Raw genomic sequence first — 27,995 nt, forward strand, 5'->3', positions numbered from 1 at the left:
GGCAGTTCAAATCCACCAGCCACTCCTTGGAAACGCTATGGGGCAGTTCTACTCTGTCCTATAGGGTCTCTATGAGTCAGAATTGACTCGATGGCAACGGGTCATGCTACCAGTATTTCAGGTACCAACAGGGTCACCCATAGTTTCAGCAGAGCTTCCAGACTAAGACAGAGTAGGAAGAAAGGCTTGGTGATCTACTTCTGAAAATTCACCAATGGAAACCCTATGGATCACAACAGAATACTATTCAATATAGTGCTGGAAGATGAGCCCCCTAGGTTCGCAGACACTCGAAATATACAGTGGCCAGAACAGTGGACTTGAGCATACCAACGATTGTGAAGATGGCACAGGACCGGGCAACATTTCATTCTGTTGTTCATGAGGTCACCATGAGTGGGAGCCAACTCGACAGCAACCAACAACAACAGAAAAGTTGAAAGGTTGCTATTATTAACTCTTTTTTTGGTAGAGGGATTCCTACATTAGATCACTTCTCGAACTTTTTTGACCACCACTCCCCCTAAAAAAAATACAAAAGTACATTTTACATTGCATCCTGGTTCACACATACATATGTTAGTAAATAACTGAAAATAAAGTTTCAAAAGACAACACTTACCCTTACTACATATCATGCTTTCTATTCTATATCAGTTTTAAGAAGAAAAATGCTGCTCACTAAACAGATTTCACTACCCACTAACTGTTCATGGCCTGTGGTTTAGAAAACATCGAAATAAAGGGTTTGGATTGGAAGGACCCTTCCGAACCTAAGATTCTGTATTTCACTGCTTCCAAAGAACAGCTTTTTTTGCAGGAAGCATCACAGTAAGGATCACAGTAATGCTGTCTGTGCACAAGAATAATGTCGGGGTTCAAGCATCTTCTTCACTGCAGAGGCAAAGGAACAGCTTGAATTTATATGCTTCAGAGACCGGAGATTGGTTCAGATCCCTGGGAGTCTGTTCTTCCTCCTCCTTGATCATCCCAAATAACAGACTGGCAATACAGTGTAGCATTGTTTACCTGCACATATTCCCACCAAAAGTCTGGATATAATGATCATCTCAAATGACTCAGCGACCTTGCTGCATCCCATTAAGATCGCAGGCACAATGGAAAATATGTTGTTGAACAGCAAGGTCCCTTTTCTGCAGAGGACAAAACATCAGTTAGTTTGGTTTAAGGATTTGTTCACTGATTCAACAAGTATTCGTCAACTGTCTCCTCTGTGCAGCCTCCCCCGTCACCAACATGGGCTTTTCTGTTGTGTTTTAAGCTCTCGGTGACCTAAGACCGACACAGCTCAAAGGCATGGCCTGGTGTGGGAATATTCTCTGTGTTGGAGCAAATGGAAAGGACCACAATTCAGATGGTATCAGTGGTGAGAATGAAGAGAAAAGGGTGCCATATTACAAGTACAGGAAAAGATTTTTGAAGTCATAAGCTAACTTATGATTTTAGTACAGTCTTGCCAAACTGGGCAAGGACATTAGAAGAAGTGTAGGCCAGCCTCAATTATCAACCCAAAAAACCAAACTCACTGCCATCGAGTCAATTCTGACTTATAGTGACCCCACAGGACAGAGTAGAACTCCTCCATAAGGTTTCCAAAGCTGTAATCTTTACGGAAGCAGACTGCCATATCTTTCTCCCACAGAGCAGCTGGTGGATTTGAACCACTGACATTTTGGTTAGCAGCCGAGTGCTTTAACCACTGCACCACCAGGGCTCCTTCACTTATCAACATAGGTATAAAAATCATAAATATGAACAAGATGAATTCAATAGCATATTTACAACTCTTTCGATGTATTTCCCCATATTAAAGACTACACAAGGAGCCCTGGTGGCACCATGGTTAAGCACTTGGCTGTTAACCAAAAGGTCGGTGGTTGGAACCTGCCAGTTGCTCCGTGGGAGAAAAGACCTGGAAAGCTGCTCCCGTAAAGATTACAGCCTAGGAAACCTTATGGGATACTTCTACTCTGTCACATTGGGTCACTATGAGTCAGAATCGACTCGACAGCACCCAACAACAAAGATTATACAACTGAAAAGTCCCTCAACAATAGATAAACAAAATGTGGTATACCCATACAATGGAATACTACTCAGCCATAAAGAGAAATGAAGTCCTGATGTATGCCACTACATGGATCAGCTTTGAAAACATCATGCTGAGCAAATAAGCCAGTCACAAAAGGACAGATATTGTATGATCTAACTTATGTAGAAATTTAGATGGTATATGTTTTGTTATGTATATTTTCACCACCAAAAATAAAAGAAGATTATATTAGGGGAAAAGAGAGGACTATTTCAATAGAAGCAGCAAAAGAAGTCAATAAATTTAATACCCACTAGTTTTATGATTTTAATAAAAGGAGCCCTGGTGGCACAATGGTTAAGCATTCAGCTGCTAACTCTAAGGTCAGTGGTTCGAACCCACCAGACACTCCCCAGAAGAAAAGGCCTGATGATCTGCTCGCATAAAGATTACAGCCTAGGAAACCCTATGAGGAAGTTCCACTCTGTCTTAGAGGATCGCTATGAGTCAGAATCGGCGCGATGGCACACAACAACAGTAATTCAAAACAAAACAAAAAACCTTAACAAACTACAAATAAAGGGGATTTCCGTAAGCTGATAAGCTTCCTGAAGCTGGAGTTGGGCCAGTAGCTGCTCTGGAGAACCTGAAAGAAACAAAGACAAAACTTCTCTGGAGGGAACCCTCAATCCAGGCTCTCCAGGAGTCCAGAGTCAGGGACACTAATGATGGAGTGCCACCATTACAAAACACACGGAACAATCCACCATATGCAAGAGGCAGCACATACCAACAACACAGTTTCAGACAAAGAATTAGACAGATGGTAAAATGCTAAAAATTATTAGTGCCATAAAATAGGGAATCAAAATGGTACTATAGGAATGAACAAAAACCATACAAAACAGTAACAAGAACAGATTTTTAAAACAAACATAAAACCTTTTGAAATGAAAACTATAGTCATTGAAATTTCAAATTTAGCAGGTGAATTACAGCTGAAGAGAGAATTAATGAATTGGAATGTAGGCTTGGAATGCAGAAATTACCTAGAAAGCAACAGAGAGATAATAAGATGGAAATTGTGAGAGATTAAAAGACGTAGAGCAACTCTGTGGGGTTCTAAAAGGAAAGAATATAGAAAGTGGAGGAGAGGCAATATTTGAAGAGCTAGTGGCTGAAAATTTTCCAGAATTGATGACAAAGACATAAAACCGCAGACAAGGAACCACAGTGCGTTCCAGGATGAATAAAACTAAATCCACTCCTTGACCCATCATGGTGAAACATTATTGAAGGACACAGAAGAAGCTCTGAAGAAAATGGAGAGCTCTAGCTTGCTCATGGATGGGAAACATTGTACTGATGTAGTTCTCAAATTATAAGTTCAAAGCAATTCCAATGAGAATCTTTTTTCGAGGGTTTTGATAAACTGATTTAAAAATTCAATGGAAGAGTAAAGGAGTATGAATAATTAAGATAAATTTGAGAGCAACTGACTTTCTACATGGAAAAAATAAGATAAAATTAGCTCTCTCTCATCATATTTTAAAATAAAATTCCAGATCTATCTGGGAAGAACAAAATTGTAAAATTATTTTTTAAAGTATAGAATATCCTTATGACACCAGTCTTTCTTAAGACACAAAATACAAAAGCCATAAATGAGAGTTAAATTCAACTACTTGAAAATGAAAAAAAAAAAAAATACTGCATACAAAGGCCACTATATGTATGGTTGAAAGAACAAATCTGTCTTGGAAGAAGTACAGCCAGAATGCTCCTTAAAGCAAGGATGGTGAGACTAGGTCTCACATACTTTGGACATGTTATCAGGAGGGATCAGTCCCTGGAGAAGGACATCATGCTTGGTAAAGTAGAAGGTCAGTGAAAAAGAGGAAGACCTTCAATAAGATGGACTGACCCAGTGGCTGCAACAATGGGCTCAAGCATAGCAATTGTGAGGATGGCGCAGGATTGGGCAGTGTTTCGTTCAGTTGTACATAGGGTCGCTATGAGATGGCACCTAACAACAACAACATATGTATGATTACAAAACAAAAAACAAAAAAGCAACAGGTTGTGAGGATATGTGTTCCATATAAGGCAGTACAGTATGTGTTACTAGCACATACTCAGAAGCAAAATTTCCCAGGTTGGAGTCCTGGCCACCTCCTGGCTGTATAGTCATGGTTACGTTACAGCATCTCTCTTTGCCTCGTTTTCCCATCTTTAAAATGAGGATGCTAATAATACTTTCATCAGTGGCTTTTGTAACAATTCAATGAGACAGCACATGAAAAGCACTCAGGCTAATGTCTGGCACATAGGAACTCATCAATAAGTGTCAGCTGTTACTGTTATTCAAAGAGTACCTACAAATCCTTAAAAAAACCTCGAACAACTACACAGCATTTATCTCATTCTTAAGTAGACAGTTTTATAGGCAACTTCCGGCTCTATTTGCTGACCCAAATGACAAGTCTTTCACTCAAGGAGAAGTTACCTACAGATCTAACTGGCTTGAGTAAGTCAGTTCGTTAGCCCCATGGAGGCCCACAGGGAGAAGTGCCGCACCCCCCATTTAATAACTGTGGTAAATATATATGTAACAAAACATGTGCCATTTCAACATTCTTCACGTGTACAATTCAGTGACATTAATTACTTCACCATGTTGTTCAACCATCATCATTATCCGTTTCCAAATTTCCCCATCAGCCTTAACAGAAGCTCAGCGTCCCCTAAGCAATGAGTACCCCCTTCCCCTTGCCTTCTGCTCACCCCTGGTAACCACCAATAAACCCTGATGTCTACATACTTGCCTATTCTAGGTATTTCATGTAAGTGGGAGCATACAATATTTGTCCTTTTGTGTCTATTTCACCTAGCATAATCTTTTCAAAGTTCATCCATGTTGTAGTATGAATCAGGACTTCATTTCTCCTTATGGCTGAATTATAGTCCATTGTATGGATATACCACATTTTGTTTATCCATTCATCTGTTGATGGACATTTAGGCTATTTCTACTTTTTTTGCAATGGTGTACAGTGCTGCAATGAACATTGGTGTACAGGTTTCTGTTTGTATACCTGCTTTCAATTATTTTGGAGAAGCCCTTTTTGAATTGTGAGTTCAACACTAACCTTCTGTGAGGATCTTAGAATCTTAGATCCCAAACCAAACCGAAAACCAAAAAACCAAACCTATTGCCGTCGAGTTGATTCCGACTCAGTGATCCTATAGGACAGAGTAGACCTGCCCCATAGGGTTTCCAAGGAGCGACTGGTGGATTTGAACTGCCGACCTTTTGGTTAACAGCCATGGCAGTTAACCACTGGGCAACCAAACTGGATAGAGGTTGTATATTTCTATTCTAAGATCCTTTTTTAGAAATACTGGAGAAGAAACCAAAGTCTGGGCTCTGGTCTTGACTCTTGAGCTAAGTAGACCTGTGACCGAGAATGAGTGGCTTACCCTCCCCCAGCCTCTGTGGGCTCATCTGTGAAGGGACGAGATTGGACGAGATGACTCCAAAATACTGTGTATAACAAGGTTGCTCTCTAATTTCTGATGAATTTACACAGGGGAGTGCAACATCTTGAGGAAACTTGTTTGGGAATCAAATACAGAATATCCAATATTTCTAGAATTGGGGTCAATTCTGCCCCTGGCATTCAGGACACTCATGTCACCATGAGAGATACCCTAAGACCACACTGTCTCACACTGAAGTACCTGACATTTATCCAAACCATTTCAAAGCTTTAAAGGTATTTCACTGAATCTGGGCTAAACTTTGCGTTTTACCTGATCCCAAGGTAAAAGAGGAGTCCTAGGTGATACAAACAGTTAAAGCACTCTGTTGCTAACCAAAAGTTTGGCAGTTCAAGTCCACCCGGAAGTGGGAGAAAGTCCTGGCAATCTAATCCTGAAATATCAGCCACTGAAAACTCAGTGGAGCACATCTACTCGGACACACACACAGGGTCACCGTGAGTTGCAGTCAACTCAATGGCAACTTGTTTTTAAGGTAAAAGAAGAGATCTTTGTGCTAGTTCAGGATGCAGAGAACATTATGTTGTGATCTAGGTTGTGACGGACATCTTGACCATGTCATCTTGGTGTTTGATCCTTCTAAAGGCAGAAAAATAGAGGAGAGAAGTTGCTTTTTGTTTATGTTACGGAAAATACCAAGCAGGCAAAAGAGCAGTGAGCGAGAGTCCTGGATCCTCATGAGCAAACTCTGCTCGTTACGAACCCATCCAAGAGCCTGGAGATCCCCACTAATCCCGACTTCTAACCTCTCAGACATTGGCTGAGTCCCCAAACACTATGTCCATGTCTGGTGTCTTAGTTTTCTAGTGCTGCTATAACAGAAATACCACAAGTGGATGGCTTTAACAAACAGAAATTTATTCTCTCACAGTCTAGAAGGCCAGAAGTCTAAATTCAGCGTGCCAGCTCCAGGGGAAGGCCTTCTCTCTATCAGCTCTGGGGGAAGGTCCTTGTCATCAACCTTCCTCTGGTGTAGGAGCTTCTCAGTGCAGGGACCCCTGGTCAAAAGGACGCGCTCCGCTGCTGGCTCTTCTTGCTTGGTGGTAACGAGGTCCCTATTCCTCTGCTTGCTTCTCTGTCCTTTTATCTTTTGTAAGATAAAAGGTGATGCAGGCCATACCCCAGGGAAACTTCCCTTATACCGGATCAGGGCTGTGACCTGAGTAAAGGTGTTGCATCCCATCATAATCCTCTTTAACATAACCTAATCTTGCCTCATTAACCACAGGCAGAGATTAGGATTTACAACACAAAGGAAAATTACATCAGATCACAAAATGGAGGACAACAACGTAAAACTGGGAATCACGGCCTAGCAAAGTTGACACATATTTTTTGGGGGACACTATTCAATCCATGACATCTGGTCTTGTTATGATCACATTAACCTGTTGCTGTTGAGTTGATTCCAACTCATAGCAATCCTACAGGAGAGAGTAGAACAGCCCCATAGGGTTTCCAAGGAGCAGCTGGTGGATTCTAACTGCCGACCTTTTAGTTAGCAGCCAAGATCTTAACCACTGCACCACCAGGGCTCCATGATCACATAGAAAATAACAATTACCACAGCGGTTAGTGCCCTAGTCTTACAATAAAGATTTCTGTTTTAGGCCTAGGTTTTAAACCCTGATGTGGTCTATGAGTTTTTGGAGTCAAAAATTCACCTTCCCTTACCTGCCAAGTCTAGTCACCAAGGGGCCGACCAGGAGGGATCCGATGAAGCCTCCGAAGGGGAACATGGACACAGTGACAGACCACAGCAAGGTCAGGGAGGACTCAGAAACATATTCACCGTATCTTTTGTAGTAGGTGTCATTGTAAAACTGCTTCATGATCTGGAGAGCAAAACAAAGCAGAACACCCAAATGATCTGGCCTGGCTTGGAGAAAGAACAATGGAAGATGTTAGGCCACCCCCGGGGACAGCCCGGGCACACAGATACCAACTGATTCAGCAGAGGAGATGGAGTTAAGACACTGTCGTGGGTCCCCACGGGGGAGGGCTTCGAGGCCTCTGACATGCAAACCGCCCAGCACATTTCTCACACCAGAAGCCGCTGGGTGACCCTGCCCCCTCTGGATCCATCTGTAAGTTTTGAGGTCACAGAAAATCTGAGCTCCCTTCTGAGACCAGCCCATGTGTGTCCAGCTGGGTCTGGCCCATGAGTGTTCTCCATGAGAAGCTGAGGGTCTGGGGACCTGATTCATTCTAATGAACCAAGTTCCCTTGGGTCTGCACTGTACGTCCTGTCTCTTTGCTTGAGAACCCACTGTGTGCATTCACTGTGCACACAGTCCCACTCTGGCTGGACCCTCCCTGTTTCTTCAGGGGCTGCGTCTCATCCATCTCAGAGACCTACCTCCGCAGGGGAGTTGACAACAGACACGTTGTACCCATACTGGAAGGACGACCCAAAGGCAGCAATCAGTGTAGCCAGGGCCAGTAGAAGCGTCAGCCTCTGTGGAGAGATTATGGTTGTGTCAGGAAGCAGTCCCGGGGCCCAAGGGGTGACCCACTTTACTTCAAAGGGCCCCAGTCTTGTAGAAAGACATAAGAGAATCTGAAAATCTGCTGTCTTTCAACTGCTCCCATCTTGACACATACCCTCTACCTTCCTTGGGTTAGGACAGGCTTTCTTAACTGTGAGACTACAGACATTTTGGGTTGGGTAATTCTTTGTTGTGGAAGGCTGTCCTGGGCATTGAAGCATGCCTGGCCGCTACCCTCTAGATGCCAGTAGCACATCCACCCAAATTATGACAACCCAAAATGTCTCTAACCAACCAGTTGCTGTTGAGTTGACTCCGACTCATGGTGCCCTCATGTGTGTCAGAGTAGAACTGCGCTCCATAGGGTTTCCAATGGTTGATTTTTCAGAAGTAGATCACCAGGCCTTTCTTCCAAGGTGCCTCTGGGTAGACTCAAACCAGGGCTTTGAACGTGTTCGTTCTGGTTCGAACCGCTGCTGAGAATTTGCATTTCCATCCCAGATGTACTGAATCACAATCTACAGTTTAACAACATCCCCAGTTGATTCTTATGTATAATAAATGTTGAGAACCACTGCTGTACTAGTGGTTCTCAGAATTGGTCTCTAACCAGCAGCATTGGCATAGCCTTGGAACTTGTTAGAAATGTAAATTCTCAGCAGGGATTCGAACCAGAACAAATGAGTTTGAAGCCCTGGTTCAAACCTCCAATCTTTCAGTTAGCAGCCAACCATTTGCACCATTCAGCTACTCCAAAATGTCTTTAGACATTGCCAAATGTCCCCTGGGATGGGGCAGGGATGCTCCCAGTTGAGAACCACTGGGTCCAAAAGAGCCTGAAAGGTCACCTACTCCCACGCTCCATCTAACATTTGAATTGCTTCTGTGACATTCCTGCCATATGGTTGCATTTGCTGACCACAGCCAAAATGTCTCAAGCACTGCCTCACACACAAACCTCCCAAAAATCAAAGAGAGAAAAAAAAATGGGGAAAATGTAATTATTTAGGGCCACCAATTAATTTCCTTTAGCCCCTGGACTTCTGCTGTAACAGGCAGAAGGAGCAGTGAAGAAACATAAATTAAAGCTATATTTAAATATAGATTGCTGGGCACTCTGAAACCCGAACATTCTGTGGTAATATCCCCCTTGAACACATGAGGAAACTGAATACTCATTTAAGGCAATGACGAGAGGGAATTCATTAGTGAAGTCATGAAAAAAGAGATAAAAGTGGAAAGAGCTTTGCTCTTGGAATGTACAGTCTCATTTTGCATGTGGCCACTGCCATTTCTAGCTTAGTTTCTCTGATCTTTGGTATCCTCATCTTTAAAAGGAGGATTATATCACTCGGGCACAGAGTTATTGCGAGGATTAATTATGAAAGTGTCAAGCTGTGGAGTTGAATCTATTGGGGTGAGCACAGGACGCTGCTCTCTGCATTCTCTATTGAAGACCTCCATCCTCTTTCACGTGTGATACACCCATGTCCACGCTCAACCCTTCTGGGCTCCTCCAGTGGGGAGCTGAGGGCTTCATGTCTCCCTCTGGACACTGTCCCACCAAATCTAATGAGGATTTCTTGAGAGAGTTAAGTGAGGAGAGAGGACAAGGAGGGAGAGAAACAGGCAGCCGGAGAGGACAGAGTTAACTTCCCAGAGCAGGGTGGACAATGAGCCTTCTTCAAGAGAGAAGCAATGAAAAACACAGTGACACTTAACCCTTCTCGTTTGCCTGCAGCACTCTTTTCCTTCCACCACCTTGAGTAACAAATCGTTAATTCAGCCGGAAGATTCTGGTAAGAAGTGAACCTCTGTCAAGGCACTCTAGCCATAGCAGCAGGCTCTGGCTGGAGTCTTTCCTCAACCCACACCCTTTCCTGGTGCCAGCGCTGCAGTGAGGAGAAGTGTGAGGAGGGGGTGATGGTGAGCAGGAGGGAAGGCGGTTTCCACGGCATTTTCTAAAGGCAGAAGGTGTGTGCACACATGCATTCACAAGCACACATACACACAGGCATGCACACGTGTGCATGCATACACACCATCCCTGAGATGTAGGACATGGCAGACTTAGCTCATATCCCATCTGAAGTGCCCTAGAGAGGCATTCACTCATTCATTTAACATATTAAGCACCTACTGTGAGCAGGCAGGCACTGTTCTAGGTGCTGGGGATATAGTGGTGAAGAAAACTAAGATCCTTTCTCTGTAGCTGGTCTAGTGCTTGATTTTTTTTTTTCTTTTAAACAGTGTTGATAAATATTTCTCCTCTTCATACCCTCTTTCCAGTAAGACAATTAACTATAAATGCAACAGACTTCACAGTGCATCCCCTGACCACTCTCTCAGTTCTGATGAAGCCCAAAGGTTTGAAGTCCTTTGGGTCAGGGGTGGCAGTTCTGGCCAGTGGCACACTCAACAAGCACAGCACAGCACGGGGTGGGGGTTGGTGCCCTGAGAACAAGGTGAGGGGGTTCTCTCAGAAGGGGATACCAGCCCCCTGACTGCTTTTATGGTCTCCAAGTGGGTCCCAGCAAAAATGATCAGAGAGCTCTCAGGCTGTAGCACCACTAAGAACAGAGCACACAATTCAACCTCCATTCTTTGTGTCCTCTTTGAATTTGAGCCACAGGGAACATTCTATGGACCCCAGAAAGGTCAGGTTTTAACATCTGTGGAAATAGCACAGACATTCTGGGTTAGTTTATTGACCTTGCTGTCCCAACTGCCTTCATTTATTAAAAAAAAAAAAAATTGCCGTCGAGTCGATCAGAGTAGAACTGCCCCGTAGCATTTCCAAGGAGTGGCTGGTGGATTTGAACTGCTGTCATTTTGGTTGGCAGCCATAGCTCTTAACCACTGCATCACAAGGGCAAATATTCATTGATAGCTGGAGTCCCTGGGTGGTGCAAATGGTTAACTCGCTTGGCTGCTAACTGAAAGGTGGTAGGTTTGAGTCTACCCAGAGGTGCCTCATAAGGCCTGGTGATCTACTTCTGAAAAATCAGCTATTGAAAACCCTATGGAGCAGTTCTACTCTGATACAGAGGGGGTGACCAGGAGTCAAAACTGACTCACCGGCAACTGGTTTGGTTTGGTTTATTGACAGCTGACAATACTCCAGACACTATGGTATACTCTGGAGAACTGAATGGAGGCAGTCCCTGCCCGTGAAGAGGTTATGGTCCAATGGGGAAGGCAGGCATTAAGAAAAATTACACGATAACTTAATAATTAAACTATAACCCTGGTAAGTTCTATGAAGAAAAAATACAGGAGTAGTTAAAAAGGGGAGTCATGGAAGTGACATTTAAGCTGGGACCTAAAGAAGGAAGGAAAGAGGAAGAAAGAAGGGTGTCCAGACAAGGGGAACAGCATGTGTGAAGGCCTGGGGCAGGAAGGAGTGTGAAATCTTCACGCATCTGAAACATGGCCAGGAAGGCTGGAGTGCTGGGAGAGGAGGCTGAGGCAGGGGCAATCACCACCGGACACACTGGGATGTTCTGCCCATGTGCTCTGGTAGCCGAGCAGTGGGCTGGAAAGATGTGAACTTTTAAGAGATCACGCCAGCTGCTGAGTGGAGAACAGATGTGAGGAGATTACTGCAGAGGGGCAGTGAGAGAGGATGGGGGCTTGGGCAAGGAGCAAGAAGTGCCAGCTTGGAGGACTATTTAGGAGTAACATCAATGGACTTGCTACCCCATCAGGAAATGTAAGTCAAATCCACAATGAACTACCACTTCTAACTCACTAACCAAACAAAAAACAAACCCGTTGCCATAGAGTCCGACTCATAGCGACCCTATAGGACAGAGCAGAATTGCCCCATGGGGTTTCCAAGGCTGTAAATCTTTACAGAAGCAGGGTATCACATCCTTCTCCCATGGAGCGGCTGGTGGGTTCGAACTGCCAACATTTCGGCTGGCAGCTGAGCGCTTTAACCACCGTGCACCCAAGGCTCCTTTCTTACCCACTAGGGTGGCTAAAATAAAAAAGACATATTCTGAGTGTTAGTGGGGAGCCCTGCTGGCACAGTGCTCAAGAGCTTGGCTGCTAACCAAAAGGCCGGCAGTTCAAATCCACCAGCCGCTTCACTTAATGCTTTCTCAGATTCTTACAATACCTGACCATAGTACTACTGGCTGTTTTGTTGTGATGCCTCTCAGACAGCCCAGCTGGTGCCCTGGCTGCCTTCTAGAGGAGTAGCACTGCCCTTTGGGCTGCCTGGGAGCAGGGTGGCGATCTCCTGTGGTTGCTGAGTATCTTTCTCCATTGTCTGGTGCAGGGAGAATGGACAAGCAGGTAGCCGCAGTCAGCCCATACCTTTTGCATGTGACCGTTTTAATCATTTCCTTTCAAAATGTTTGTTTTCAGGGAGCACCACATGGGGACATTTCCATTCCCTATGCAGCCGTACGCATGTGGAAGGCAAGGCTGGGGAGGGGATGTGTGTTTCTCTTTGAACAGGAGGCACAGAGGAGAGCAGACCCTCCCCTGACCCCATCCAACACTTCAGTCCTCGGTGTCTCAGTTCCTTTTCTATAAAATAGAGGGGATAACACTTGATTTGTCTAACACTTTCTTAGTTGTGAGCTTCAAACAAGATAATCCACATGAAGGCACTCAGTAAACTCTAAAGCAGTGCTTCTTTATGAAGTGGGGAGCAGGGGTGGGGAATAGGAGTCTGCCCTCTAGGGGACATTTGGTTCTCACAACTAGGGGTGTGTGTGCTACTGGTATCTAGTCGGGGAGGCCAGGGATGCTGCTAAACATCTTATAATAGACAGGACAGCCCCTACAACAAAGAATCATCCAGCCCCAAATGTCTATAGTGCCAAGGTTCAGAAACCCTGCTCTAAAGGATGCTAGAAAAATAATGACATTTATGGGGGATTCTCCATGTGCCAGGTACTTTACATGCATTATCTGATTTAATCGTTGCTGGGTGCCGGCAAGTGGATTCCAATTGATGGCGACCCCATGTGTCGTAAAGTAGAATTGAGCTCCATAGGGTTTTACACTTGATCTTAGCCAAAAGGCCAAGAAGCAATTCTTTAAGGTTTTCTTGGCTGTAATCTTTATGGAAGCAGATTGACAGGCCTTTCTTCCACTGTGCCGCTGGGAGGGTTCAAACCGCCAACCTTTCTTTTAGTACCTGAGAGCAAACCATTTGCGCCATCCAGGGACCTCAGAAGGTTAATAATTTCATAATAGCTTTCCTTCATTATGCATTTTCCCCAATCTAGGGATTCTAAAGGTACAGGCACAATTACATTGAGGATGGGCAGGAATGGGGGGTGTCCACAATAAAATCTTCTGTCTCTAAAAAGGGAGCCTCATCACCTAAAATCAGGGAAACTCTCACAGATTTTACAGATGTGGAGTAAATTAAAGTCCTGAGGTTTATGCAACTAGCAACATCTTTTCTGGGTCTTCTTTTCATGCAGCCTAATCTGAGTAATATTGAAAGTACTGAAAATATCAAAGTTATGAAGGATTTCATTTTACTTGGATTCACAGTCAACACCCACGGAAGCAGTAGTCAAGAAATCAAACGACACATTGCATTGGGCAAATCTGCTGCAAAAGACCTTTTAAAGTGTTAAAGAGCAAAGATGTAACTAAGGTGCCCCTGACCAAAGCCATGATGTTTTCAATAGCCTCATATTTATGTGAAAGCTGGACAATGAAAAAGGAAGACAAAAGAACTGACACATTTGAATTATGGTGTTGGTGAAGAATATTGAATATACCATGGACTGCCAGAAGAACAGATTTATCCTGGCAGAAGTACAGCCAGAATGCTTCTTACAAGTGAGGATGGCAAGACTTTGTCTCATAGACTTTGGGCATGTTATCAGGAGGGAGCAGTCCCTGAAGAAGGACATCATACTTGGTAAAGCAGAGGGTCAGTGAAGAAGAGGAAGACCCTAACGCCTAACGAGATGGACTGATACAGTGGCTCCAACAGTGGGTTCAAGCATAACAATGATTGTGAGGATGGCGCAGGACAGGGCAGTGTTTCGTTCTGTCATAGGGTCGCTATGAGTCGGAATTGACTCTGCAGCACCTAATAACAAAGCTGAGTGACTCATTGAAGAGGTTAATTAAAATGTTAGTGCACAATATGTTCTGTAGCCAAAATAAGAACATCTCACAATGTGTAAGGATTGGTTATCGACATATTTGGTTTCAGAATTCCATTGCCTCAAGTTCTTATCTTAAGGAAGTTAGGAGAAAGTAACCCTTTGAGTCTTTTCAATTCAGTTACAAGTACTTTTAAAGTATGTTCCAGTACAATGATTCTCAAAGAGCACCTAACCCAAACTGTTTCTCTGTTGTTGTTGGTAGGTGCCGTCAAGCCGATTTTTGACTCATAGAGACCCCATGTGACAAAGTAGAACTGCCCATAGGGTTTTCTAGGCTGTAATCTTTATGGGAGCAAGTTGCCAGGTCTTTCTCCTGCAGAGCAGCTGGATGGTTTCAAAACACCAACCTTTGGTCAGCAGCCAAGCACTTAACCATTGTGTCACCAGGGCTCCTTAAACCTTTTCTCTAGTCCTTGTAAAAGTCCAGTTTCTGGGTAGACTCTAAGGGGCAGGACCCAAAAAATGGTCCTCCCCAGCACAGAGCTCCTATAGCAATGCCATGAACCCCCAGGGACTCCCCAGGAAGACTCAACAGACCTTAGTAGCTGGAGCTGCTCTTGGTTTCTTCCCTGGGTAGCAAACTTACCCCTTTCTTCTTGGTCTCCTCCTGTTGCTCCATCTTTCCTCAGGAAGTGCAGAGTGCTGTTCACCTCCTTTGAGCCAGAATAACAAATGCACTAGATGGAAAGAGAAGACATTCTGGCTGCACTTTGGCCCTGCTGGGTAATCAGCAGTAGCATTTTTACAGCCAGTCTCAGTCAGAATAACCCTTTCAGGAGCCCAAAGGTTTGTGTTCCTCTCACTTCTTTTAAATTAACTGGGGTTTAGCCAAGCAAGTAGGCGCCCCTGGTACTGTAGGGACAGCATCTTCCTGACTGCGGCAGTCTGTGATATTGCCCCACTGCTAAAGCCTCCACCAGTCATGCCTGTGAGGAGTGACTGGAAGGGTTATTTCTGTCACGAACACATGAAAAGCAAAAGCTGTCACTGACCCTACATCATACCAGGTACTACGAGGGGATCAGATTGGGTCATTACAGGCTTCTTAGAAGTGCTCTCTGCCAGAAAGCCTGCAGCGAAGTCCTTCTACTGGGGAGCTGACTTTTTGGCCAAATACAAAAATTTTATACTTGCCCAAAATGCAAAAAAAAAAAAAAACTTTTTGGAGAGTTCCTTATTTTCCTTCGTGGCTTGGAGACGTTATTTTCTGTGTATTCATCATTATTGGCAAGGCAGTAAATACCTCAAAACCCTTTATTGACAGGGCAGGGAAAGTGAGTCACAGCTGCTGGTCTGGGTCTGTCCACCCCACGACCAGGCCACTGCCAGCCCCGTGTACTCAGCACATGTTCAGCTGCCATAGAGCATGCCAGGTCAAGTCACCAAAATCCAGAGCAAAGTCCCACAAGCCCCGCAGGCTTTCATCTTTACAGGACATACTCCCTGTTTTATTTGCTGTGGCGCAAATCCAGTTGATTTAGTCATCCCATCCCCTCAATCACCTTTAAACAGTTAATGGAATACCACTAATTGTTGGGCACTGTTCTTGTTATCAACAGCAAACTGGAGAATTATGAGCAGAGCTTTTCCGTGTGGGACTCTGTGAGGATGACAGTGTGACAGACGCTGTGTGTCTGTGTGTGTGTGTGTAGCGGGGGTCCCTGTTCACAAGGAAGAACTGACCATTTCCTCTCACCAGCTTCACTTAGCGTCTTTTTTCTTCCGTGTTGCGGCCCTAATACATACAATGATTTCCAATTAAGGTTGGGCAAGACCAGAGGGTTCCAATTATTTCAGAGAGTTTTGAAAAACTCTCCAAAGAAAAGGCATTTTCATTTTGGGGGGAAAAGATCAGCTGAAGGGGGAAAAAAATCAACCGTGAAGGGAAAGGGAGAGGTGGTGCAATCAAACAAAACAAAATGTCAAAAGTCTGCATTATCATCTGTCATGGTAAGCACAGTGGAATCAAGAGATCCGCTTTTTGGGCCAGATCTTCCACTTCACTCCCCGAGAGTCTTTGAAGGACCGCCCACCCCGCCACTGCCTCGACTTCCCCAGTTGGAGGGCAAGACAGTGGCCCGCCACACAGGGCCCGGAGGGGGTTCCTCCGGGAGACGGAGGCTGCGTACCAGTTTCCTGCTGGTCGCAGGGTATCGCGGGCATACCCCCCTGGCGCCATCAACGCTCGCTGGGCCGTTTAAGGTACCTCAGCCCCAGAGGGCGGCGAGTGCGCGGAGCGGGGCGACAGCTAGGCGGCAGGCTACCATAATGGCCGCTGTGCTGCCGGCATCGGGGCTGTGCCCTCGAAGGCCGCTGAGACATGGAGTCGGAGCGGGCTTGCTCTGTCCGGGTGGACCCACTGGCCCCAGAAGGCTCTGTCCGTGCCCGGAATCCGCCCTTCTGGCCCGGGCCTCCTGACAGTCCGCCGCGGGCACAGCGGTCTCCGGGCCTGGAGCCTCAGGCCGCCGTTAGGACGATCCGCGGCCTCTGGGCCCCGAGGGCACCTGGGAGCTCTGGGCTGGCCTGGGACAGTCGGGAATGGGCCCGACGGCTGGGGGACTGTCCCTGCCTGGTTCCTCTCCGCTCTCTGCCGGGATCCTTCTGCGCCTCGGGACCTCGGGACCCCGGGCACAGCAGCCTTCTGGCCGCAGGCCGCCGTTAGGCCGTCCAGGGTCCTTTGGGCTCCAGGGATTTGGGGGCTTGGAGCCAGCTTCGGACTGTTGGGAATGGGCCCCCTGGTGAGGTGAGTGGCCTGGACTCGTACACTGCAGGTGGACCTTCTTTTTGGTTTTCTGAACCTCCGTGTTCATTTATTACCCTTCAGAGCTGGAAACTGGGGATCAATGCCCACTGCCGAGTCTCCTTCGCTCGGCGTCATCCTCTTCGCCCCGCCCAGCCCCACCCTCGTTGCCGCCCTGTATGGACTAGGAAGGGAACCTTCGAATTTAAGCCTTTTTCTTTTCTCCCTGGGGTTTAAAATGGCAATAAATCAACACTAAGTGAACGACGTTTTAGCTAATTGCAGATAGGTTGAGGCGTGTCGCGAGAACATGTACCAATATTTACCAAAAACGGGATTGTGTTTTGAAACCAGCTCTGATATGAGAGCCAAAGAATCCCTTTAAATGGGAAAAAGGACAGTTGCAGGGCCATACCCGGGTGCTGACAGTGGCCTCCCTGGCTTTCTGTTCCTCACCCCTCGTATAGTTTGATTCATCACTGAAGAGAAAAAGGACCTAAAGCCAACTTTCCTCTTTTTCAGAGGGCCATGCCTTCTGTCCTCTTTAACCTCTCACGTTAGGCCATTTTCCAAAGCGGAAAGTGGGAAACAAGCATTTGCCAAGGATTGTGGTATGAGGATGTGGTTTCTAGATCTCAATTCCAAAATCATATTACTAACATAAAATGTAAATATTAATGTTAGGTACAATTCCTTGATCCCAATGGCATTGTAGGGGATCGATCCCAGCTAGACCTTAGAAAACTTGTTAGGTGCTGTCGAGTCATTTCTGACTCATAGTGACCCTCTGTACAACAGAAGGAAACATTGCCCGGTCCTGCACCATTCTCACAATCGTTGCTATCCTTGAGCCCATTGTTGCAGCCACTGTGTCAATCCATCTCATTGAGAGTCTTGCTTTTTTTCGCTGACCCTTTACTTTACCAAGCATGATGTTCTTCTCCAGGGACTGGTCCCTCCTGATAATACGTCCAAAGTATGTGAGACGAAGTCTAGCCATCCTCACTTCTAAGGAGCATCCTGGCTATACTTCTTCCAAGACAGATTTGTTCATTCTGCTGGCAGTCCACGGTATATTCAATATTCTTCGCCAACACCATAATTCAAAGGTCAATTCAATTCTTCTTAGGTCTTCCTCATTAGAATTTGTAAACAGTGGTTTTTCTGGATGTGGTTCTTCTGGGTGTTTATAATCCTGGCATATATTTATGTTTGTATTTACTGCACTAATACAAGTACTAGAGTGAAGATATAACAGAGTACAAAAAGAGCCTTGCCCTCACAGGGCTTAGATTCTAGTTGGGGAAACAGTTTAGTGAAATAATCACATCAATGTATTTACAGCTATAAAAGTGCTCTGAAGTTGGTGGTGGGAAGTGGGGGTGGTTGGTCAGGGAAGGCCTCCCTGAAAAAGTGAGTTTGGGCTGAGATGGGAAGGAAGGATGAATAAAGCTTTACTAGGCAAGATGGGGGTGGGGTAGTGGAGAGAGCCTTCCAGACAGAGGGAACAGTATGTGCAAAGGTCCTGTGCTAGAAGATAGTATGGTGCTGTCAAAGAATTGCAAGGTCAGTGTGACTGAAGAGCACAAAGCAGAGCAGAAGAGTAGTGGCAGAAGGAGGCTGGTGAGGTGGGCAGGGACCAGACTAGGTAGGGCCTTGTAGACTGTGTTAAGGACCTCAAGGAGGTCTAGGCGCAGAGGGAGGGTATTAAGGGTCCAGGAGAATGATCAGATTTGTGTTAAAATTTCACTCATGCTGGGGGAGCAGAACTGATTAGGAGACAGGATAACAATGTAGGGAAATCGGTAGAAGTCTGTTGCCGTAGACCACGTGAAAGACGGTGGTGACTTGGACCACCGTGATGGTAGAGATGAGAGAGGTATATGCATTTGAGAGAGATTTAGGATGTAAAATTGACAAAACTTGGTGATTGATAGGATGGGGATTGAGAGTTTCTGTATTACCATTGTAATAAGAAAACACAACGTAAAAATTGTCTTCCTGAAAATGAATGGTGTTCGGAATTTAAAAAAAAATTTTTTTTTATATATATAGGAAATTTTAACCAGGATGTAACATGTTGGATTAGCACCACAAAGCAAGCTAGCAAATCCCTGGGCTATTCTGTGACCAGACAATTATATGAGGACTTCAGGGCACTGATGATCTCACCTCCACTTGGAATGCCCTGGAATTTTAAGTTTTGCCACAGCTTCTATTGCAGAGACTGCAGTGGCTCCCCCTCTCCACCCTCATGTCCCTTGGATCAGTCCCTCTTCTAGAGTAATAGAATTTTGGTCAGGACCTGTGGCTGCCCGATATAAAGACTACATTTCCCCATTGCCCTTGTAGTTGATATGGACATATGACAAAGTTCTGTCTAATGCAATGAATGCAAAAGTACCATGCGGCAGCTTCCAGGAACCTTGCTCTCTTTTTAAATCTCTTTCTCAATTCTGCTGTCTGGAATGTGTATGCCACCAGCTTGAACCATGAAATTGAGGGCATGTGGAACAGAGCAACAAGATAGAAAGAGCTTGGGTCCCTTACTCTGTGGAGTGCCATCCCAGCCCTGGAATGCCTGCTTTGGACTTCATATGATAATAATAATACTCTCTATCTTGCTTTCTGTTACTTGCAGCTGAACCTAATTTTCACTGCTATACCCATTAAACACGCGCTTGGAAGCCTGTTATGTCAGAAAACAGGAAGGTACTCTAACTGAAAGCCCTTGGTTGTGCAAAGTGGACAGTCTGTTCAGCCTCAGTACATGCTTCTGTAACGTGAATGAGCTCATACACAGTTTGTGAATAGGGGAATACAATCAATGTAAGGTCGGCAGTTCATATCCACCAGCTGCCCCTTGGAAACCCTATGGGCCTGTTCTACTCTGTTCTATAGGGTCACTATGAGTTGGAGTGGACTCAACGGCAACGTTTGTTTTTTTTAATCCACATAACACAGAAGCTGTGTTTGTTCAAGCACCACACTTACCAGCATGTTAATCTAACAGTTTGAGATGGTCAGGGGCAAGCATTCTGTCAAAGAGCAAGTCTTGGCAACATATGAAGACCTTAAAGAAAAGTCAAAAATCCTGCAGATGCGCTATAGGGCTGGTTGAGAGGGTTCAAGAAGCACTTTGCTTTCCACAACCTTAAGCTAACTGATGGAGTTTCAAGGAAAATTAAAGAAGATGTAAAGACATTTATATATATTGTTGTTGTTAGTTGCTGTCGAGTCAGCTACAACTCACGGTGACATTGGGTAGAACAGAACAAAACGTTGCCCAGTCCTGCGCCATCTTCACGATCATTGGTATGTTTGAGTCCATTGTGGCTATTGGACAATCCATCTCATTGAGGGTTTCTCTCGTTTTCAGTGACTCTGCTGTACCAAACATAATGTCTTTCTCTCTCAAATGGTCTTTCCTCATGACCAGTGGAGCTGAAGTCTCACATCCTCACTTCTAAGAAGCATTCTGGTTCTGTTTCTTCTAAGACTGATTTGTTTGTTCTTTTGGCAGCCTACAGTAAATTCAGTATTCATATATATATATACACACTGAGACCTGTGAGAGCCAGAACTCGACAGGACTGCCTTGTTTTTCCAGGTCTCGAAGTTTTCTGCCTTTGACAAGATGTAGTCTTACCACTTTTCTATCACTCGTTTTTAGTGGAAAATATGAGTTTTCCTTCTCTGACAGGTTCCGACTTTCGCAGGTTTTACTATACATATCGACTTGACAATATACCAAACCTGTTGCGGTGGAGTTGATTCTGACTCATAACAACCCTATAGGTCTGAGTAGAACTGCCCCATAGGGTTTCCAAGGCTGTAATATTTACAGAAGCACACTGCCACATCTTTCACACACGGAGCAGCTGGTGGTTAGAACCGTTGACCTTTCAGTTAGCAGCCAAGCGCTTTATCACTGTACACCAGGGCTCCTTTGTGTGTGTGTGTGTGTGTGTGTGTGTGTGTGTGTGTGTGTATAAACCAAAGGAAAAAAAAAAAACCCGTTGCCATCGAGTCAATTCCAACTCATAGCAACTCTATATGACAAAATAGAATTGCCCCATAGGGTTTCCAAGGAGCAGCTGGTGGATGGTGGATTCGAACTGCTGACCTTTTGGTTAGCAGCCATCGCTCTTAACCATTATGTCACCAGGGCTCCATATGTATATATGTGTGTGTGTGTGTATATATATATAAAATACATGTACGTATATATGTATGTCTGTTATATATTATATATATATATACACATAAATATATGTATATATACACCCATTGCCGTCGAGTCAATTCCAACTCATAGTGACCCTACAGGACAGAGTAGACCTGCCACATAGGGTTTCCTAGGAGCAGCTGGTAGACTCGAACTGCCAACCTTTTGGTTAGCAGCCGTAGCTCACCGTAGCCCTTTAACCGTATGTATGTATTATACATATTTAACCAACCAACCAACCAGTTGCTGTGGCATTGATTCCAATTCATGGCGACCCCACGTCTGCAGAGTAGAACTGTGCTCCATAGGGTTTTCTCATGGCTGTGACCTTTCAGAAGCAGATTGCCTGGCCTTTCTTCCAAGATGTCTCTGGCTGGGTTTAAATCGCCAACCTTTCAGTTAGCAGCCGAGCGCTTGTTTGTAACACCCAGGGTCCCACACATATATACATATATAATTATATATATATATATTAAATTGCATTATGATTACAGCCTAAATCAGATTTTAAGTTTTGATGAAACTGCTCTCTACTGGGAGTGACAGGCCTAATGACCCTTGTCTAGGAAAGAACACGAACCCCTGTGCTGCTGAAACGCTGGGTGCAGATGCCTGTGGAGACTTACCTGGACAACTGTTTTTAGTAGGACTGCGTGTTTTTGTTAGTGTTCAGATTATAAAGCTGCACAGGATCAAAGTGGTCTGGTCTGGCCCGATTTTTCCCTTAAGTCCTGTTATTTTTAGGAGTGACCTGGCCAACTGTGAGGTTCTTTGGTATCACGTGTATTGCCTCATAGCAGCAATGCCTGCACGTGTCTCGGAGAGCACACATGAGGGTGAGTTTTCCAAGGTGGGTGTGTATGTGGGGTTGCTTGATTGGAGGGAGCGGCAGGAAGAGAGGGCACAGAGCTCCAGGTTACCCCTACTCCAGGTGTAGATAAGGAAGGAGTAATTAATAGGTCCTGGAGTGGATTCAAGGTCCCTGGGTGGCACAAATGGTTTGCGCTTGACTACTAACCTAAAGGAGTCCTGGGTGGCACTCGGCTACTAACTGAAGGGTTGGTGGTTCAAACCCACCCAGCAGCTCTGTGGGAGAAAGACCTGCAATCAGCTTCCGTAAAGATTACAGCCAAGAAAACCCTATGGTGCAGCTCTGCTCTGTCACATGGGGTCACTATTAGTCAGAATCAACTCCACGGCACCCAACAACAACTAACATAAAGTTTCAAACCCACCCATTGGCTCCGTGGGAGAAAGACCTGGCGATCTGCTTCCATAAAGACTGCAGCCTAGAAAACCCCTGTGGAGCGTTTCTATTCTGTAACACATGGGGTTGCCATGAGTCTGAATCGACTGGATGTTAAGGGGTTTGGTTTGGTTTTTTTGGAGTGGATCCAAATATGCCCTTGTTTTGCACAGGCAATGCTCCTGGTCCCATGAAGCTAGGTGTGTGTGTGTGGAAGTTGGGGTGGGGGGGACAGTCCACTTGATTGACGTAGGCCCTCCCATGTCCGGTGTTCACATAGGGTCTCCCTGACCACTCTGTGCCCTGTAAGGCATGCCACCTGGCCATCAGAACCCAACTGTGCAGGCTGGGCAGAGAGGAGGAGGGAGAAAACATGCCCGATCCAAATTACCTTTCTTTCTTTTTTTTTTTTTTTTACAGAAGTGCCTGATTCTTAATTCCAGAAATACCTAGCATCCCAAAGTAACATGTAAACAAACCTCTGTGCTGCTCAATGAATTATTTCTACTCTCTACAATAAACTAAATGGTATCAGTTCTAATATATGACTTCTATGTAAGTTAGGGTTTCATTCATTACTTTGACTGTATTACTGATGTAGCAAAGAGGGAAAATTTCCAACTACTGTTATTTATTTAAAACAAATTGACAGGTTCAAGAACCTGTCTTTAGAAAAGCCAGCAGCATTTCTTAATATACTCAAAGTATGATTTGGCCTAAGCCCTTAATACCTTCCTGGACAGCCATACGAATAAACACCCTTAGGAGAAGTTGCATAGGGGAGAACAACGTAGAGCAATTTGCACTTTTTCCCCTGGATAATAGAAAGGAGGTAAAGCAAATCCAGATCTTTTTGAGTCAATGGCTGTCATGTTTAATACACTCGGAGCTGTATAAAACTAGAGCCACTATCATATATGCTTATATAGATATATACTTACTATTTTTTAATAAAGTCTTGCTCGCTTCAAAATTTAAGGATGATCTTTTTCCTGGTCAGTCACTTCAAGGCAACAATAAATAAAGTAGAGAAGGATGAATTGTTTTGCATATTTCTGTGGAAGAACGGAAAACATTTATACTTTGAGAAGTTCAGAAAATTCACTGTACAGAATGAACAGCTTATATACACTATCTGTGCAATTTTTCTTGGCTGGGGTATTTAAATGCAAGAGCTCCTCCAAGATAAGAAGCCACATTCATTGTTGTCCAAATTCCTCTGTCTCGTCTATTGCAAAAAGCAGCTTTTCCTTTAGTTGTTCATAACTCTTATATGGTGGGAGATCCAAGTGATTAAAACACTTGTGGCTTCTTGGTAACCAGGTGTCTTTGCCAGCTTTTTCAATGCAAAATTTTTGAGGCCCATTACTTCCCATGAGCTCAGCAAATCCTCCTAGAGGATTTGTCTGCCGGGACATACTGATCTTCACATGACTGCGTAGCGCATTAGCCTGGCACAAATAACGGAAGTGAGCAAGTTTCCACCTAAAGCTGCTTTCATAAGCGATTTGTGGACCGCCTTTAGTTACAGATGACTTTCTGTTTCGAGGATCTTTGACTGTTGTTGTTCTTGTGTTATGATCAACGAAGTACCTAACGCCTTCTTGAGTATACCTAATTTCCCAGCCTGCTGGTAGGGGTTCTTCATTCTTGGATCTTCCCACTGGGTTGTTTCTGTGTTATGATTCACAAAGTAAACTCTGTCCGTTGAATCTACTCTTTTTTCCAAGCCTGGTGGCAAAGGCCCATATGGGTCACTTTCTGCAGCTAATGTTGAAACTGCATAGAGGTGTCATTGGCTGAACTATTGCATAGCTCCCTGCAATTGGTTCCACTGAGACCGCCGCTGCTCAAAGTTTCCAACAGATTCCATGGTAGGCCGCTGCCACGTTGTTGTTCTGGTGTTATGATCCACATGATCAACTCTTCCACAATCATCAACTCTTCTTTCCCAACCTGGAGGTAACGGTTGTGGTCCCTCCCATGTGGTGGTTTGGGTGTTATGATCCACATAATAGGTTCTACCGTGAGGATCTTTTCTCTGTTCCCACCCTGATGGCAAAGTTCTGTGTTGGCATTTCCAGACTGTTGCTGTAAGGTTCTACGCACCCATCTGACTGTCTTATTTTGGCTGCTTCAAAAGCAGAACTATTTCCTGAATTAGAGGTGGCAGGGTCTAATGTACTTCTGGCTTCTGATTCCAGTGCTGCACTGGTAGAAGGAATACATTCATTGTTTTCTGAGGAAGTCGATATTTCTTGAACTGAAGGATCTTCGACAGTGGTACCAGTGCAATTTGAAGACAAGGTTGTTTCTTCAGATACTACTGCAGTCCCCGTGGCGGATGTATTATCAGTTGGTGCAGATGAGGATGACTCTCCATTAACAGTGTCATTGGCAGGCTCAGACGTGAGCGGTTTTGGAGCTGGTGTATTTTTGGGTCTGGCAGCAGCCTGAGACAGAGGTGAAGATGTGTTGTGTCCATTAACTACATACGAACAGCATGAGTTCTGGACTAGAGTGCTTGTAGGTACATGATTATCTATTCCATTAGTACCTTCAACAGCCAACCTTGCAGTTGTCCTTGCTGAAGGCTCTCCGTTTTCATGTAAGGCATCACCATTTTGCTGTATATTGGTTGCAGACGAGCTGCAGTTTGCTAGATTTTCTTGCTCAACCACCAATCCGTCAAGTACAACTGTCAATTCACCAGTTTGCACTATACCATTCTTCTTTTCCAAGGAAAGTTTTGTTCTTTCACTCTTTCCAATTTTCTATTATGTTTTAAGAGAGCTTGTTTCAAATCTACTGTTGCTGTTCTTAACATAGCATCTGCTTTTAAAGTGTGATGACACCAGACTCGAAATTCCAAAGTAGACTGTGGGGTCACATTTACGGTTAGCTGTTCATCCCATTTTGGATTAGAAGAACTACTGGATTTTGCTGTTTTCTTAATTTCTTCATCTACGTCTATTTCTGTATATATTCCTGGTCCAAACCAGTTTTTTTCTTTTTAATTTGGCACTAGAAACAGTTACTTGTAACTGTAACCTTCCACTGTGGTTATTATAGCATCAGACCTTGGTGAAGCAGTGGCCATGTCCCAAAATTCAGCTTAAACTTTGTACTAAGAACTGTGCCAGACACTGGGGATACAAAGAAGAGTAAGACACGATTCCTTCTTTCAAGGAGCACATAGGCTAGTGAGGAGACAAACGCGGCGCGAAGCGGTCGGCTCCCGGTGGCCACGGCAGCGGCGCCTCCTCCTGCGGCGGCCGCCCTCACCCTTCCGCGCCCAGGATCGCCATCTCACAGTAGGCGCTGCGCCAACAGCTACCCAGGCGTCTGCCCTGGCAGCTCAGGCCGCCTGCAGCCACTCGGAACCCGCACGCTGCGCTCGCTGATACCCGACCCTCCCCTTACGCCACCCCGGCCACGCGCCACCCCCAGGCCACCCCACGCCTCCCTCCTCGGGAGCGCACCGCGTGCCTGAGTCACCGGCGCTGCGCCCCGAGCTCCCGAAATTACCTTTCTTGGTCCATGTGCCAGTTTCGTGCTCTGCGGTCATTAGAGCGTCATCCACGAGTCCATCAGATGCCCCCAAGGCAGGGAAGCTGCCAATCACACTCTGACACGCCTGGTGTGTAAACTTTAGAGACATTAGAAGGTGCCCATGTTATCTCTTTGCAAGAACAGTTTGACCTCGCCTATCAGAGAGTGCATGTTCATGAGAAGGGTGTGGTACTGGACAATCACGGATAGGAAGCATGAAGGCAAGTGGGTCAGGAGGCTCCTCACGGACCCAAGTGGCTTCTGTTAGTTACACATTATCCTGGCTTTAAAAAAGAAAATGTTGTCATTAAGTCGATTCTGACTCATGGTGACCCCATGAGGATCAGAGGAGAACTGTGCTTGACAGAGTTTTCAATGGCTAACTTTTCAGAAGCTGAGATCACCAGGCCTTTTCTTTCAAGGAACCTCTGGTGGACTCGAACTTCCAACCTTTGGGTTAACAGCCAAGCTGTTAACTGCTTGCACCACCCAGGGACATCTTACTCTGGGTAGACAACTGTCTTTGATCACAGAAAGAGACCAAGAAGGGCAGAAACAATATCCAGTGGTGTGTAAAAGGCAGCTCCTACGGGCTGAGCAGGGCCAATGGTTAAAATTTCAGGGATTTTTTTTTGAGCAGGTTGTTAAAAACAGCTGTTATTAAAAATTAAATTACATGAACTTCAATTAAATTGTGTTAAAAACAAAGGTAACCTAAATATAAGCACTAAAACCATAAAAATCTTAGAGAAGAAAATGGGAAAATCTTCACAACCTTGGATTTGACAAAGGATTCTTACATATAAAACCAAAAGCATGACCAACAAAAGAAAAAAATAGATCCAATAAATATGGATTTCAACAAAATGGAAAACTTCTGTGCATCAAAGGACATTATCAAGAAAGTGAAAAGAATGTAAAAGACCTATACAATGAAAACTACAAGACACTACTGCAAGAAACTAAAAGAGACCTGCATAAGTGGAAAAACATATCTTGCTCATGGATAAGAAGACTCTACATTGTGACAATGTCAATTCTACCCAAAGCGATCTACAGAGACAATGCAATCCCAATCCAAATTCCAACGGCATTTTTCAAGGAGATGGAGAAACAAATCACCAACTTCATATGGAAAGGGAAGAGGCCCCGGATAAGTAAAGCATTACAGGAGAAGAACAAAATGGGAGGCCTCACACTTCCTGATTTTAGAACCTATTATACTGCCACGGTAGTCAGAACAGCCTGGTACTGGTACAACAACAGATACGTAGACCAATGGAACAGAATTGAGAATCCAGACGTAAATTCATCCACCTATGAGCAACTGATATTTGACAAAGGACGAAAGTCCGTTAACTGGGGAAAAGACAGTCTCTTTAACAAATGTTGCTGGCATAACTGGATATCCATCTGCAAAAAAAATGAAACAAGACCTGTACCTCACACCATGCACAAAAACCAAGTCAAAATGGATCAAAAACCTAAATATAAAATCTAAAACAATAAAGATCATGAAAGAAAAAATAGGGACAATTCTAGAAGCCCTAATACATGGCATAAACAGGATACAAAACACAAGTAACAATGCACAAATACCAGAAGAGAAACTAGATAACTGGGAGCTTCTAGAAATCAAACACTTACGCTCGTCAAAAGACTTCACCAAAAGAGTAAAAAGACAACTTACAGACTTGGGAAAAAATTTGTGGCTGTGACAAATCCATCAGTGTCTAATCTCTAAAATCTACAAGATACTACAAAACCTCAACAACAAAAAGACAAATAACCCAATTAAAAAATGGGCAAAAGATATGAATAGGCACTTCACCAAAGAAGACATTCAGGCTGCTAACAGACACAGGAAGAAATGCTCACAATCATTAGCCATTAGAGAAATGCAAATCAAAACTACAATGAGATACCATCTCACCCCAACAAGGCTAGCATTAATCCAAAAAACACAAAATAATAAAT

The 27,995-nt window shown here is 44.5% G+C and overlaps 1 protein-coding gene and 1 pseudogene across 1 annotated transcript in view; both read right to left on the reverse strand.

Annotated features, from left to right (window-relative positions):
* LOC101347366 (solute carrier family 2, facilitated glucose transporter member 5) overlaps window positions 1–26,050 on the reverse strand; it is a 41,715-nt gene extending 15,665 nt beyond the window's left edge. The window contains exons 1-6 of the mRNA XM_004385177.2: window positions 25,995–26,050; window positions 23,408–23,521; window positions 14,839–14,929; window positions 7,974–8,072; window positions 7,289–7,449; window positions 1,030–1,154 (exon numbers count right to left, since the gene is read on the reverse strand). Coding sequence (XP_004385234.1) covers window positions 1,030–1,154; window positions 7,289–7,449; window positions 7,974–8,072; window positions 14,839–14,871 — 418 coding nt within the window. The 5' untranslated portion in view covers window positions 14,872–14,929; window positions 23,408–23,521; window positions 25,995–26,050. The remainder of the gene's footprint in view (window positions 1–1,029; window positions 1,155–7,288; window positions 7,450–7,973; window positions 8,073–14,838; window positions 14,930–23,407; window positions 23,522–25,994) is intronic.
* Window positions 23,666–25,566, reverse strand: LOC101347619 (NEDD4-like E3 ubiquitin-protein ligase WWP1 pseudogene; annotated as a pseudogene).
* Window positions 26,051–27,995: the final 1,945 nt, after the last annotated feature.

The sequence above is a fragment of the Trichechus manatus genome, unplaced genomic scaffold, assembly GCF_000243295.1.
Source record: "Trichechus manatus latirostris isolate Lorelei unplaced genomic scaffold, TriManLat1.0 scaffold00133, whole genome shotgun sequence".
Classification (NCBI taxonomy): Eukaryota; Metazoa; Chordata; class Mammalia; order Sirenia; family Trichechidae; genus Trichechus; species Trichechus manatus.